This window comes from Buteo buteo, chromosome Z (genome assembly GCF_964188355.1).
Source record: "Buteo buteo chromosome Z, bButBut1.hap1.1, whole genome shotgun sequence".
Taxonomy (NCBI): Eukaryota; Metazoa; Chordata; class Aves; order Accipitriformes; family Accipitridae; genus Buteo; species Buteo buteo.
In genome coordinates, this window is record NC_134204.1 from 31,842,759 (window position 1) to 31,859,081 (window position 16,323).

The 16,323-nt window shown below is 37.6% G+C and overlaps 1 protein-coding gene across 10 annotated transcripts in view; it reads left to right on the forward strand.

The window, feature by feature from the left end:
* JAK2 (Janus kinase 2) overlaps positions 1-16,323 on the forward strand; it is a 96,224-nt gene that overhangs the window by 71,950 nt on the left and 7,951 nt on the right. For 7 of the 10 annotated variants that reach the window (XM_075020736.1, XM_075020735.1, XM_075020739.1 and 4 more), the window contains 9 exons: positions 1,628-1,715; positions 3,789-3,916; positions 4,723-4,861; positions 6,786-6,937; positions 8,000-8,150; positions 8,835-8,971; positions 9,460-9,649; positions 10,572-10,696; positions 15,741-15,913. In XM_075020736.1, coding sequence (XP_074876837.1) covers positions 1,628-1,715; positions 3,789-3,916; positions 4,723-4,861; positions 6,786-6,937; positions 8,000-8,150; positions 8,835-8,971; positions 9,460-9,649; positions 10,572-10,696; positions 15,741-15,913 — 1,283 coding nt within the window. The other 3 variants (XM_075020741.1, XM_075020742.1, XM_075020743.1) reach the window with 3 other exon arrangements.

Consider the following 16,323-nt stretch of genomic DNA (forward strand, 5'->3'; position numbering starts at 1 on the left):
ATAACATTTGTCCTTGTTATGTTGAGCATTACTTTTCTTAAAATAAAAGACTATTTGTTACACTGGTGGAGGGCTGTGTTTTGAACCAGGCTCATTGTTGGCCTTGTGTCACTGGGAGAATGGATTTGAGATTGGCTTTGGGAAGTACACCTATGTACTTCATTTCCCCTCTCCCCACCATCCATCAGAGAATTCAGAGCTTCCCAATGAGGGCCAGAGAACAGTGGCATGGCCACAGAATTGCCTTTACCAGTAAATTCATTATGTACAGATGAGGGACCAACATTTATGGAAAACTACTTTCTTTTGGTAGGCTATGTTCAATGTTTTGGAGTTGCACTGATTCTCCAGTAAAATCAACATTTCACATCAAGTCATAAAAAATCAGAAGTATTTATGTATGAGAAACACTTGCCATATGTAGAATCATCCGTATTCACTTAGGCTTTTCACTGTTTGAGGGAAGCTGTGAGCAAACCTGAAATGCCTTTGTGCAAAAACTAATGCACTGGTAATGTAGTTGAGCCCAAGACTGTATATGTGAGAATTTCATTTTAAACACTACCACATCTTGCTAAAGTCTTTAATGTATTAATGTAACCTTATATGGCTGTTTATTGTTTATTTTGATGATGCAATTGAATCAAATTCCTAATTAATCTAGCTGTATTTGCAGCCAAGAGAACCAGTCCGTTGTGTACTGAACTTGTCAATTACTTTAGACAAATCTGTAAGAAAATATAAGCAAAAAAGGAAAAGACATTTCAGAAAACTAATATTCATAAGCAACATAGGCATACACTTTGGACAATTGAAAACAGTAAAGAAACTATAACCCTTATTTTAGTTTTAAGTTGGGTAACATACTTACATTCTAAAGTTAAGTGAAAATCACTTGCTAAAAGAACTAAGAGTGCAGAAATACTTATATATTCACCTGAAGGAAAAAACGCTAATTTTTACCTTGTTTTGTTGGGTGAATAATCAGTATACAAGCAAGTGTAGCTGGAGATGCCACTAAAGAGAATTAAAAAATCACTAAAGAAATAAAAGCATCTGAAACCTTCCTGACAAGGTTAGGTAAGGTCTCACAGTAGTGGGTGAGTGATATAATACTTGTCTTTTAAGTTAATAATGTGCGAGGAAGAAATAAATTGGAAACTGAATAGTGTATTATTCAGACTGTTCTGAATTAGTGCATTATTGGAATCTCAATAGTGTATTATTAGTATATTACTGGAATTAGTGTACAATAGTGTGTTATTGGAATCAGTGTATTATTGGAAACTCAACAGTGCATCATGAATTTGTCTGTGGTTTGCTTTACTTAGCTAATTGACATGGAAGAGAAGATTCATTTTAAAATGTTCAGATACCCCTGCCTGCAGAAAAAGAGATTGCTAACCTCTCTGGAATGTGGATTATCAGTTATTTAAAAAAGGAAAAAACCAAACCTAAACTAACCATAAACAATATAAAATGTTACACAGGGTCTTTGCAATAACGTGGAAGTTGAAATGTTTTTAAAAATGCACATGGTTTTAATAAATTTATTAGAAATCATGTAATGTTTTGGGGTTTTCTTTTCACTGATATTTATTCTCTCAATCTCTCTCCTTCCTCAAAGTCCTTCTTTGAGGCAGCAAGTATGATGAGCCAGCTTTCTTACAAACATTTGGTGTTAAATTATGGAGTCTGCGTATGTGGAGAGGAAAGTAAGTAGAAATAGATGATCTTTTTGTACTAATTTTATACAGCTGTCTATTTAGAGGTTGCCATTGGCTCTAGGTAAAGGCAGGGGAAAAAACAAAAACAACCTGTCACACCAGCTAGACACCCAATACATGTTCACATTGCAGTAGTATTAGTCTTGGTCTATGAAAACTAATTAATTGGTGAAAACAAAGAAAATGAAAAAATTGTGTGAATACAGTCAGTGTGAATAGTAACCTCTGTAAATGACTCAGTCATGTCTGTTCTGAAAATCTCACTTTTGAAAAGTTTTGCTGAACTTCTGAAACAAGCTTTTGAAATACCAGAAAAATTGCACCCCTACATTGTATCAACTGTGGTTAGCTAGGAAGGGAAGTGCTTGGCTACCCAAGAAAATCTTAGTTTACTGGGGTCAGAAATTTAAACTGCCACTCTTTCCCACCCATGTGCTGACTTTGTGAGCACAAATACAGCTTTGGGAAGTTTGGTTTAGAGATCCCATTCTGAAAACATGAGGTCCCATTATTTTAACAAAAACACTAAAAAATGTTAACAAAGATAAAATCTTTGTATTGTCAACAGATGTAGAATGTGGTTTCAGGTTAGCTTACTGCATTGTGACTATGTATTAATAAGGTTGTTTGGTTTTTTTAGAACACCTGAAATACATTTATAACGGCTTGTAAATAAATCTTTATTTTGGATGGTTGTCATATGCTTGTGTGTGCTACTTTTGAATATGTGCTGCTGGGTCTCACTTCGGCAGTTTTTCTTCTTTATTCAGTCTTTAGGCAGAAATGTTGGTTTGCCCTAAAACCATTTTTTTTTCTGTGATTAGAAATTTGTAACAAAAGGAAGCATTTTATAATAACTGTATAAGCATATTATGTAAACACTTGCCTGCATTAAGAGAGAAGGAATTTGCAAAAGTGAGGGTGGATTCTGTATCAGGAGTTGTTTGTCTTAGGGGGCTGGAAAAGGCGCAGCGTTATGTTTGGCCAAGACCTTGTTATGTCAGTTTCTTCGCAAAAATGCCTATGAGTGTTTGTTCTAGTTTATTCATTGTACTGTGCACAGGGACTATATATAAAATTCCAGGTAGATCAAGTGTATAATTAAAAAAAAAGAAGAATTATCCAAAGATGTATACGGTTACTTATTTTTCCTTGAGATCACAGTTGCCCTCTATAGAGGGTTCTATTTCTGAAGACACTTATTACAGTTTAGTAAGAGGCAGTTACTAAGAAATGGGAAGAGAGGTTGTTATTTTTTCTGTGGGTTACATACTTGATGTACAGATTTGATGAAAATTGCTTCACATAATTGTAAAAAAAAAGTTTGCTGTCTATAAAATGAATTTGTTATAAAAATCAGTTTGTTACAACCAAATATAATACCAGTAGTTTCCAATGTCTTTAGAGTCTAAATGAGAAGCACTGCAATGTCAGCATCTTGCAGCTGAAGGCAAGAGTTCAATCATGCAGTTTGAAATTGTTGTATTGAAACTGATGAAGACTGTGCAGTGCTAAGAAATGGATCTTGTTTCTTGGTTTATTCACTGGATGACTGCATGGAGGCATATGTCATATATATATACACACTTTTTTTTTAGTGCAAATATTAATCTGTTTTCAAGAAGAGCATCTTTTGTTAGCAAAGCATCGTATTTTTCAATAAGAATAGAATGAATGACTTGAATGTTATTTGACTCACTACATCGATATTGCTGTGGACTACTATGTTTTATCAGAATTTACATTATTGTGCCTTTCAAGTGAGGGTGGAAGGATGCTCAGTGGATTTGTTAAGGTGGAAACCTATTCTGTAAAAAGCTATTAAATCTAGTAATTTTGCATTTGAGAAGAAACTAGGCAAACTTCCACACCTTGAAGAGGTAAAAAGAACATGGAGTATTTGTGGCAATACTCAGATGTCATATAGCTTCCAATTTATAGTTAGCTCACCAAAGAGGTATCAAAGAAAGAGATGGGTAGTACTAGAGTAATGAATCTGTCCTGAAATTCCATTATTTGTTGTTGGTTTTAATTGCTACTCTTCTTACTATTTTAAATCAGACATCCTTGTACAAGAATATGTAAAATTTGGATCCTTGGACACGTATTTGAAAAAGAACAAAAATGTTATCAATATCTTGTGGAAGCTGGAAGTAGCCAAACAGTTGGCATTAGCCATGCATTTTCTGGTAAGTTGTTTATTCCTCAGTTTTGTTATGGCTAAATTCAAATGTTGCAGGCTAATAAATGTAGAATGGCTGAGCTATTACCCTACTTCTTGAAACTCGAGGGTATTTGAAAATAGGCATGGCATATACCACATAGTTAGTCGATAGCCAAGGACAGACCTTTGTATCTTGCACAAAGTGTAATTGAATTTCCCATTCTTTTTTAATGCTTTATGGCTTAGTATGAAATAAAAACACATTTCCAGTAAAAATTCTTCTTTCTCCATCCCCCCCACCCCCCCCAGGAATCAGATCTTCCTGGTTTTACCACTTCAGCTCATGATGCTGAACATAAACTATTTCCTGGTAGTGTTGGTAGTTAATCACTGGGAGGGGAAAACATTGTACTGTTCAGACTGCGAGTACGTTCTTTTTGTGCATTAGGTCCCAACCTTAGAGTCTGTTTAATTCAACATAAAGGCTGTTATTCGAGACAAGATATGTGATTAGATAAGTCTTCCGTTTAACAGAGTTTAAATGTTCTTATGTTCATTTTAAATGGATCATACTGATGGATCAGTATTCTTTTGAGTTAACATACATTAAGTAATTTTAAACTTAAAACATCAGGTAGCTAATGAAAATGAATGAAAATTGGCTATAAACTATAAGACTGAGAGGAACAGCTGAAATGTCTGAGATTTGATCAACTTAATCTATGATCATTATTTTCTTTGATGTTTCCCTCATGCTGTAAAGTATTGGTTTTTAAATATCTCTTTAAGATTTTTTTTGTCAGTATGTAAAATGTTCATTTCTGTTCATAGGAGGATAAAGGCCTTGTTCATGGGAATGTCTGTGCAAAAAACATCTTGCTTATCAGAGAGGAAGACAGGAAGTCTGGAAACCTTCCGTTTATAAAACTAAGTGATCCTGGCATCAGTATTACAGTTTTGCCAAGAGATAGTAAGTCTTTGTGACAGCTTTCTTGTTTAATGCTTCTGACTTGAAAAATAAGTTTGGGTGGGTTTTGATTTTTTTTTTTTTTTTTGACCACCATCTAAAGTACTTCTGTTACAAAGTTCCTTCATCCATCTGTCACTTTAAAATAATCTCTGGATTCCTAGTCAGCAGTTTTGAGTGTATCTTCTTTATCAACAAACAGCTGCAGGAAATAAAACACAGTTCTCCATTGTGTGAGGGTTTTTTCCCTGCTGTTCTCATTTTCCACTTTTGTTTTTACCTGGTAATACTATTAGTATGCTATAATGTACCATGAGTAAGTCTCTTGCATCTGCAGGTAGCTGCTGGACTTAGTATCCTGTTACAGATCAAGATTAAATTGTTGTTTTTTATAGCTTGGAGAAGCTTTCAGAGCTGAAAGTAAATGCACTTTTGAAAATGCTACCTGGCAGTGGAAAATCACCTTCAGTGCATTTCTTGGTGAATACCTGAAACCATGATGATGCTAAAAATACCGGATTATCATCTGCCTTTGAGGCTATTCTAAACTTTATAAACAGCAAAATTAAGTGAAAAGAAATAAAAAGTGTGTGCAAGATTGTTATGCTAATGAAACTGAAGTAACCTGGCTATTCTTTATCTAGTCTTTTTAATAATTTTGGAAAAATGAACTCACTTTATATTTGGTAATTTTATACATGACAAAAATAGTAACACATCTAAGAGGCTATAAGCAATGCAGTATCATAATTTTCAAAGAAATTTAAATTCCCTTTTTAAATGAGAAGCCTATGTTAATCTTACAAGGTTTCATTTTAAGGAGCTCTAAATCTGCATCAGTACCATATTTTACCTTGTTACTACAATCAGTATCAAAAGTTTAAAAATCAAGTAAGATTAAATTCCTTGTTATAGTGCCTTTTGCTGTGCCATAATGTGCCAAACACTAGCAAAGTACTTTTTACTCTTTGCCATCTAGTTCCTTTGTGGTAGCTACTAAATCTTGATAACATTGTGGGAAATAGAGCAGTTGGAGCAAAAATTTAATGTGGAAATGATGTTAAGGCAGTTGTATAACTTCAGGCTTCTTTTACAATAAAAATAATGGTCCTCCACTCTGATTCATAAGTATTATCTTTGTACATATTCTGTAGCTTTGTCTTTAGCAGGAACAAAACTTTGGAAAGGTATTTGTTGTGGTTTAAGCCCAGCCAGCAACATGGCACCATGCAGCCGCTTGCTCACTTCCCCCCCACACCCCCAGTGGGATGGTGAGGCAAATCATAAAAAAAAGTAAAACTCATGGGTTGAGATAAGAACGATTTAATAACTAAAGTAAAATAAGGTGTAACACTAACAATAATAACAATAAAATATAATAATAATAATAATAGTGATAGTAATGAAAAGGAATATACTAAAATAATTTAAAAAAAAAAAAAAGTGATGCACAGTGCAATTGCTTACCACCCACTGACCGATGCCAGAGCAGCAATCCACCCCACCCAGCCAACTCCCCCTGGTTTATATACTGAGTATGATGTTCTATGGTATGGAATATCCCTTTGGCTAGTTAGGGTCAGCTGTCCTGGCCATGCTCCCTCCCAGCTTCTTGTACACCTGCTTGCTGGGAGATCATGGGAAAGAGAAAAATCCTTAACTTAGATCCTAAGCGCTACTTAGCAACAACTAAAACATCAGTGTGTTACCAACATTATTCTCACACTAAATTCAAAATACACTGTACCAGCTACTAAGAAGAAAATTAACTCTATCCCAGGTGAAACCAGGACAGTATTAAAAGCACATTACAGAATGAAATACCTATGCATACTAAAGTAATTTTTACTAAATCAAATAGGTTATAGAATTTTCTGGGGTTTTCTTATTAATCTTGACATGATGTTTCCTTTGTGTGATTGCACAGTTCTTCTTGAGAGAATACCATGGGTTCCACCTGAATGTATTGAGAATCCCAAACAATTAAGTCTGGCCACAGACAAATGGAGTTTTGGTACTACTTTGTGGGAAATCTGCAGTGGAGGAGACAAACCTCTGAGTGCATTGGATTCTTCAAGAGTAAGTATTACTGGGTCTGCAATCATAACAGTTCTTTGGACACTTCTAATTTAAAACATCTGCTGTTGTAACTATATCAGCATGTGAAGTGGTGTAGCCCATGACTACTGTAGTAAAAAGACACTTTCACTGGTAGATAATGATCAGAAGTGATGATTTCAGGTTTGGTCTTATGTTGTCAGTTTTGATTTTTATTTTTTAAGTACAGCTGCCAGTATTATCTTGTTCATATTTCTGTTGCATTGTTGCAACAGTATATCACTTTAAACAAAAAGTATTCTGAGCAATGTACATGGATTTTAATTGGCTTTATTCTAGTAATTGACCATCTTAAATACTGTCAGACTTTGTGTGTTGCAGACAATTCTATTTTAGCTAAACCAGAAATGTCAACATCTCAATTAGGGGCAGGAGATGGAGGGGAAACATTCCATAGAAATACTGTTTTTTATGTATTTGCTTCCTTAGTTGGAAGCAAAAAGATTATTTCCTTTTCTACTCTACAAAAAGATTTGTATTATTATTTTTATAAATGGACTGTTACCTTCTCACAAAGCCTGATCTGATTTCTGAGGTGGTCTGATCAGCTCTTACAATAAGCTCTAAGGTCTACCTGGGCCTAGCTTATACATATCTAGGTATTTCAGAAGTTGCCCTCCTCTCCTGTACTAATGTACATTCTTTCATAACGCTCATGAAGCTTTTCACAACTGGAGGAGGTCAGCCAGCTCACAAGTGGATAGAATTTTCTGCTGGACCCATCCAGTTGAGGTTTTACGAAATTGCCAATAAAGGAGACACAACCTTTCTCATTATCTTTTGCTATTTTATCATCTTCCACCAGTAACTGACTGGGAATTTCTGAACAGATTACTCTAAATTAGGCCAGTCTTGCTACATTGTCAGCCTTTGCTTTTGATGTAAATTGGTCAGATGTGCATTTGGTGAGATAACAAGTCTAGGCTGAGAGTTGTATCTTTTGGCTGCTCTGGTAAGAATGTTAAGGCTTCTGCAACTCTTCATGGTTGTATATTAAAATGGCTTTTATCTATTTAATTCCAGAAACTACAGTTTTATGAAGATAGGCACCAGCTTCCTGCCCCCAACTGGACAGAACTAGCAAACCTTATAAACAACTGTATGGATTATGAGCCAGATTTCAGGCCTTCATTTAGAGCAATTATACGCGACTTGAATAGTTTGTTCACTCCAGGTGAGTCTGTGATGCAACAAGAACACACTAGACAAAAAGAACCCTCATTCTTGTTGGTTCATTTCCTTTTTGGTATGTTGACCCACAACCACTCTCCAAAGCAGCCTCAGAAATCTAAGTTCGTAAGGACTCTATGTTACTGCTTTTTAGTTTGTTCTAAAAGAGAACACATTAGAAGTTAGCATTATCATTCAAAAAAGTTTTGTGGTTTGATTATGTCTATCCCAAACATTCTAGTCTCTTAATCAAGTATGTTATGTTTGTGACTGTCTTTCTTTTTTCTCTCAATAAAATAAATAGGTATCTTTCTTTTTTCCAAGTGGAAGATATGTGTTGTCACAAGCCCTTGTGAAGTTTACATTTCTCCCCTCTGCAGTAATGGAGTTGTTGCACAATAGTCACTAAATTTGAAGTACCGTAGACCTGCAAAAAAGAAAATTGGAAATCAAAGCAAGACTTGCTATGACTCAAGACAAGTCATTTGGCTTTTTTTTAATACATCTTTGTCTTTGACTGCAAGTTACTATACAGAAATTAGGGTGGTTGTTAATATTCTACTGAGCTTGGAGTATGCCAAGCAAAGGTAGTACATGCCATGACTGTAATAAATTTCTTCATTCTCCTATTTGCTTCTCTGTGCCTCCTGTTCCCTTTTTCTCTTCCCTTCTTCCTCCTACCCCTCAGATTACGAGCTACTGACAGAAAGTGATATGTTGCCAAATATGAGAATTGGAGCACTTGGATTTTCTGGCGCTTTTGAAGATCGTGACCCAACACAATTTGAAGAAAGACATCTTAAGTTTTTACAGCAACTTGGCAAGGTAGGATGTTTTGAAATTCTCTAATTGCCTAGGAAAGAACTATCTTTTTCAGTTATCTTCTGATGATCCCATATACATTATTTACATTGAGACTTCTGTTACAGAAATGAATAATTTCAGACTTATCTGACCACAACATGCAGTTCCTTCTAGATCTTTTTTCAGTTTCACAGTATCATTAGCTAGAAGAAAGACAGCTGACCTCTACAAAAAATCCAGTCACACTGAAAGGCTAAAATCTTTTTCAGTAATGCAGAGCTGCATCTGACATAATGTTCTCCCCCTGCCCTTTCCACCCCCTTTCCCCCCCCTTCCCCCCTCCTGCAGTCGTCTTTTCTCAGGGAGTTTTTGTGACATTTCACTTAAATAATTAACTGTGGTCACCTTAACACTTATACAGTGAGCACTGAGGCAGTATGAACAAGCACTGAGAAAGAAACAATGATGTGGTCTTGTTTTTAATTCAAGTATTTCCATTTGTGATCTAGGGAAACTTTGGCAGTGTTGAGATGTGCCGGTATGACCCACTTCAGGATAATACTGGGGAGGTGGTGGCTGTGAAAAAGCTGCAACATAGCACAGAAGAGCACCTTAGGGACTTTGAAAGAGAAATCGAAATACTTAAATCTCTGCAGCATGATAACATTGTTAAATACAAAGGAGTATGCTACAGCGCAGGTATGTGCTATACTGAATACACCTTCAGGTGTACATCTAAGTGTGCATACTGAGAAATTCAGAGAGGTAAGTGCTTGTGAAAATCACTGACTTGTCCTAACTTTACTAGGACTTGGAGAGTACAAATCAAAGATAGTAGTGTCTGTCATATACTACTTCTCAGTACAAGGTGGACATTTTATTTAGTCAGCTCATTGCATAATTTGATTGATTTAGAGAAAGTACCATTTTGACTGGTTACCCAGTTTCTTTATCTTAAAGCATAAAAGCCTTCCTAGAAAAGAATTTAGGATTAAGTGGGAAAATGCAACCATTTTGTAACTGTTATTGTTTTTTGCTCAATGTCATATCCCAGAGTGGATATTACTGGTTCTTGTACAGCCTATAAAATAAAAGACCAGACAGGAAAAAGTTTCAGAAATGGATGTGTTTGACTGAATTGCTGATGCTGTTGAAGCTGATGAATGAAAGCATGGGTTCTGTAAAAAGAAGAACCTTGGTTCAAAATCAGACTAAGTTTTGAAAGATGGTAAAATTGCTGACCAGTTGATGTCAGTTGCCATTATGAGTTTAATCTCAGCAGTGAGAAGTAATTACGTAAACACAAATATACACGTGGCACTTTTGCTTTGCTTTAGGAATAGTAGCTACAGTACTGATGAGGTGATCTTGATTAGTGATGCTCTGTATATCAAGCACATCCACATTATTGTTGTGTTTAAATAAATGGCATTTCCTGAATAAATGCAGTTTAATATATGAAAAATTGCATAGTGATGTACATATGATAAATTAGCTTTTTGATATGAAGACTATTTTCTATTACTTTTATTCATAGACATTTGTAAATATTTGTATTTCAAAAATTGTCATTGGAAAATGACAGAAAACTTAAGTGTGTTTTTTATTTTTGTTGTAAAAGGTCGTAGGAATCTAAGGTTAATTATGGAATACTTACCGTATGGAAGTTTACGAGATTATCTGCAGAAACACAAGGAAAGGCTTGACCACAAGAAGCTTTTGCTGTATGCATCTCAGATATGCAAGGTAGGAAATTCCAGATTATTGACATTTTTCAACAAATTTTTGTCTCTTTGGTCTCTTCTCATTTGCCTCAAAACAACCATCATTGGTTGTTTTGTTGTATCTTTTATAATACTGTTGGGCTGGTAGCACCCTATAACCCTAAAAAAAGTAGTGATACATACTCATGCACTAAACATGACAACTTCTGAGTATCTTAATACAGGATGCTGAGACTGGCCTATCTGCTGACTGAGGCAGAACATACTCCATTTATTTTTGCTTATTTTATAGTTTGCTTAGCTTATATTTCATTCAGAAGAATCAAAACCTCTTTTCTCCCTAATGAGAGCTGAAATAAAATTTTGCAGGAGTTAATGTACTCACCCAGGCAAACTGTTCATGACATACTATAACTTATTTTTCAGAACTTAGACATTCAGCTGTAAAACCACTAATAATAGCATGTATGTGTTTAAGAAATTTACTTTAAACTGTAAATAATATTAGCTTGTTTAGCAGAAAGAGCAAGGTATATGATTTCTGTATGAAGAACTAGAGGCCATAGAAGTGCCCAAAGCTGTATGTTGTGGTTTAAGCCCAACTGGCATCTCGGCACCATGCAGCCACTTGCTTACTTCCCCCCTATCCCCAGTGGGATGGGGAGGAGAATCGTGGGGAAAAAAAGTAAAACTTAGGGTTGAGATAAGAACGATATAATAACTAAAATAAAATTTAATACTACCAATAATAATTAAAAATAATTGTAATGAAAATGAATATAATAAAATTTTTAAAAATAAAATAAAAAAAAACACCACACAAAAAAAACAAACCAAGAAAAAGACAAGTGATACACAATGCAATTGCTCACCACTTGCTGACCGATGCCAGAGCAGTGATCCACCCCTCCCAGCCAACTCCCCCCAGTTTCTATACTGAGCATGACATTCTGTGATATGGAACATCCCTTTGGCTAGTTCAGGTCAGCTGTCCTGGCTGTGCTCCCTCCTGCTTCTTGTACACCTGTTTGCTGGCAGAGCGTGGGAAACTGGAAAATCCTTAACTTAGCTGTTGCTAAGCAGTGCTTATCCTAAAACATCGGTGCATTATCAATACTATCCTCACACTAAATCCAAAACACTGTACCAGCTACTAAGAAGAAAATTAACTCTATCCCAGCTGGAACCATGACACTGTAATAAATTATTTGCTAGTCTCAATGGTTGGTACTGAACATCCTTCATAAAATTCTGAAAAGGGGGGCAAACATCTGATCTTTATTGTAATATCTCATTTCCTTAGAAAGAGGGCTTATGCCATTTTCTTCTGTTGTTATGCTTTAGATACAAGAAACTACAGACACTTTAGACTTAGTTGCATGTTTGGTAGTTTGAGTAAAGGAAGAAAAAAGGAGGGGGGGGTCAGAGGGAAGAGAGAGAAGGCGGGGGGGGGGGGAGACATGGCACCTCAAGGCACGTACCAGAAATATTTTTAAATTTCTTTCCCCAATACCCACATCAAAGATGTGGAAACAGTAGGTTACTTAACATTAATGAGTGTTCTTCAGGGTACATAGGCCACAGGTATTCTTAGGTCCGGTAATTTTGCCCTGCCACATTCAGAGCAGAAGACTTTCTTTCTGCAATATCCACAGAAAAGGCGTGACAAGTCAGGCAGGAGAGTCTCTGCCAGAGCTGAGGTCTTCTCCAGGCATTCAGACTTTCACCGGGTGAGCAGAGCTTGATCGTGTTCCCTGCTTGAACCTGGGCTGACTTGGTAAACCTTTTAGCTACTGAACCTGGGGCATGTACAGAAGAATGCCGCATGCAGTTTTTAGCAGCTGAGCTCACCTATTCATGTGCTTCACTGAAGCAAGGCTGGGTGGGTAGTCTCCAGCAAAAACTCCTTGATGGGCAAGCAATGTACAATGAGGTTGGAAAACAGAAAATGTTTGGCAAGTGTCAATCTTGTTCACAGAGAGGAAGGATTGAACATAGGACCACCCACTCAAAGAGAGTTAAAAGCCCTCTGATTTGTGTCTCAAAACCAAGAAGTCAATTCTCCAGTAACAGGTGTAAGAAATTCTCTCAGTATTATTTCTGCAACAAAATAACTGTTATTTTCAGTGCTGGTAAGTCACTGAAAACAATCTTCCTTCAAAGCAAAGAGCTGGAAGTGTCTAACACTCAGCACCACCTAGAACAATGGTGACAATGAATCTTTCATAGAATAAAGATGCAGCAGGGATTTTTGAACATGCAAAGGCTGCAGCCACTTACCTGTTTTATTCTGTGGCTATCTCAGCCTATGACCTGAGGGGTCATAAGGAGCCTTACTCTCATAAGAAGCTGTGAAGCTTGCATATCTAAGTCTTCAGCCCTTATCCAAAGTTTTATTCAAAGCCGGAAGGAACAACAGTGGCAACATATCTCAGGACCCTGCTCTCTGAGACAGAGGTATCTGATAGGAGGACCGGAAGGTGGATTTTGGCCTTTGCAGGCAGTGCAAATATGGCAGGAAACTGTGGGAAAGGAACTGTATTCAGAAGGTACAAAGAAGATGATTCTTAATGTGTATACATACACATATATAAAAGAAGCATCGAAATATTACATGTCTGCAGAATGATGATGTGAAAAATCCAAATAGCAGATGAAATGACTGCTTCCTAAGTACCAAGCACAAACCAAGATGAAGGGAGCTAGAATATGCCTTCTGCAGATACTTACATGGGAAAACATCCTGCTTTCATGTGGCGAAGTGTAGGTACACACAGTATGAGAATGGGGGAAGTCTGCATATAGGGCTTTCTTTTAAAGAGGTATCTTTCCTTTACTTCCAAGGGGATCAAAGTCTAATAATTACAGTGTATGTGTCTTGCTTTGCACTGTTGATGCTGTATGACCTGCAAAGCAGAGGTTATATTGATCATTTAAGATTTCACTCTAATCTGCGGCATTCTGTTACTTCAAAACAACTTAATTAAAAACATAATACCTAGTATTAGGAAAATGGAATCTGAATGGTTTTTTTTCTTCTTTTAGCTGATCACATTTCCCCCTTTCCTTTAGCCATTTTTGCTTCTCTTGCAATGTTTGCTCTTTCGACATCTCATATCTCTTCTTCCTGCTGTGCATTTCTGTCACTCTGTTATTTGGGGTTTTTTTAAATCAAAAGTCTTTCTCCCTCTGCCTTGCTGCTTTTCTGTCAAATGTATGAGAGAAACAAAGGCATGCCCACACCTGAGGGTTTAGATGAGTGGTTTTGCTTGCTTGCTGTGTTTTGGTTCCTTGCCACTGTACTGGTAAAGGGTTACTGGCTTATAGGTGATTTTTTTTTTTTGTGCATATCTCATACTGTGCAAAGCAGCATTTTCAGAGATGGCATTTGCTAGTGGTGATGTGTCTGTAGATGCAAATTAGTGCAGCTGTCATCGGGTGCAGCTTGTGCCATTTGTATAGCTCGTCTGGTGGTAAGAAGTAGGACTTTATATTCAGCTTTAAAGAATCCTGACAACAGAATGGCAAATAAGGAAGTTAACTTCTCAGTGCATCTGATTTTGGGGATGTTCTTTTTTGCTCTTATGGACCTGCATTTTGTTAAGGCTGGATAGGAGAAGAGGCCAAGAATAAATTTATTTTTCCATCTCTTAGTGCTTAAAGCGCTTCAGGTGTCCTTGCCGGATAGCACGGTTTTAATGAGAGAAACGTTGGGAATCACATAGTGAAACTCAACTCCATTGTTAGAGTAGTGCCACAGGGCTATGATGTCCACTTAGAATTGGCACGACTTCAATTAAGTCTCTCTCTTAGAACGAGTGTTTTCCAGGCTAACAGAGAATTCGCTGTCCTCAGAGAAGCTTCAGGACGGCGCTCAGTGCGCTGTGTAGCAGTAACAAAAAGCTACAGCCTTTACGCGGACGGGTCGCACCGGGCACGCAGACGCCTTCCCGGGAGAAGCCGGGCGGGGGGCGGTGGTTGTTCGGGGCGGGCCGGCGCCGGCGGCCGGCGCCTCGGGAAGGGGGCTGGGGGCCGCACGGCGGCGCCCCCTAGCGGCGCGAGGAGGCAACAGGCGCCTGAGGGGAGGGTTGGTTGGGCTGCGGCGCCACGCTGCTTCCGCAGGAGGAGGAGAGGGAGGGAGGGAGGAGAGGGAGGGAGGGAGGCGTCTCAGCGTTCGAGTCCGAAGCTCCTGAGTTCAACGGTGCTCGTAGCGTAACTTGTCGCTTTTCGGTTGTGTTGAAGGAGCGAGACGCTTTCTTACGAAACTCCGAAACTGGCAGCTTGCTTTGTGTTTCCTTTCACGTACAAGTCGGGTATCTCTCGACGTTCTGCAGTGTCAACTTCTGTCCACCATTTATTATTGCTGTGTAAGCAAGACCTTCCTTTTTTTAGTAATACCACAACACACGCTGGCTTCTTCCACATTTCATCGTTAGCAAAAAGAATTACATGCGTTGGTAAGAAGGGATCAGCAGCAGCAAAAGACAACATGGCTTTGGACCCATGTTTTGTTGCAGCAACCCATGGGAATATAACAATAAGCAGAACTGTGTTGGTGAGTAATGGTCCATACGGAAGAGAAACAGGACACACAGGTGGGAATACAGTCGGAGGATAGTTGTCAAATTCAGGGAATCATACAGTTTCATAAAGCAATCAGGAAAGCAGATGTATGAAGTGAAGAAAAATAATTAAATTAAATGGGTAAATAGGGCAGCCTTCTCATCTGCCCTGGACTGTCTAGCTTAGCCTAAATTTTGTTTTTCTTCTGTCTGTCACCGGCAAACTGCATTTGGCCACAGAAAGTAGCTGTAACAGATATCCAGCTACATAATCAACAAACACTCGGCTCTGACAGGTGCTCAGTCTATCTCCCTTCAGTTAAGGGAAGTCCCTGGTCTTAGAAGAAGTAATTCCTCAGAGAATACGAATGTTCAAGCACACCAGTTTTGGTAACAATCTGTGTTTGGCTTTAACTTTGAGGTTAATGCATCCCTTTAGGGAAAGTGCAGCTACTTAATGGTGAAAGTAACTCTTTTCCTCTGGTTTGTGAACTTTACACCTAGGGCATGGAGTATCTGGGTACAAAAAGATATGTTCACCGGGATTTAGCAACAAGAAATATCTTAGTGGAGAATGAGAACAGAGTTAAAATTGGAGATTTTGGATTGACAAAAGTCTTGCCACAAGACAAAGAATACTACAAAGTAAAAGAACCTGGTGAAAGCCCTATATTTTGGTAAGTCTTCTTTTGGTATGTGAAATCATGGCATGTTTGCAGTTTTTGTAGTTCCAGCCGATTGTTTTGCATATTGTGGGATTTTTAAGTGCAAACTCCAAGTCAGTTGCCCAGCATTGTGAAAGTCACATGCATGATGTTTGACTTTACAGAACAGCATGTAGGTTTTTTCAACATATTTAAAAACAAACAAAAAAACCCACGAAACTAAAAATTACCAGAATACTTGAAAGAAATAGTATGCAACAGGGAAGATATTCAAAGATAAAAGAAATCTAAAAGGACTCATTCCCCAGGATGCTTTCAAAGTTTTGGACCTTTTGGTTCCCTGAACACTGGTCATTCATATCTTGTAGCTGAGATCTGTTGGAGAGACCCCCCTGTTGACTGAGTAGAGTTAAATCCCACAG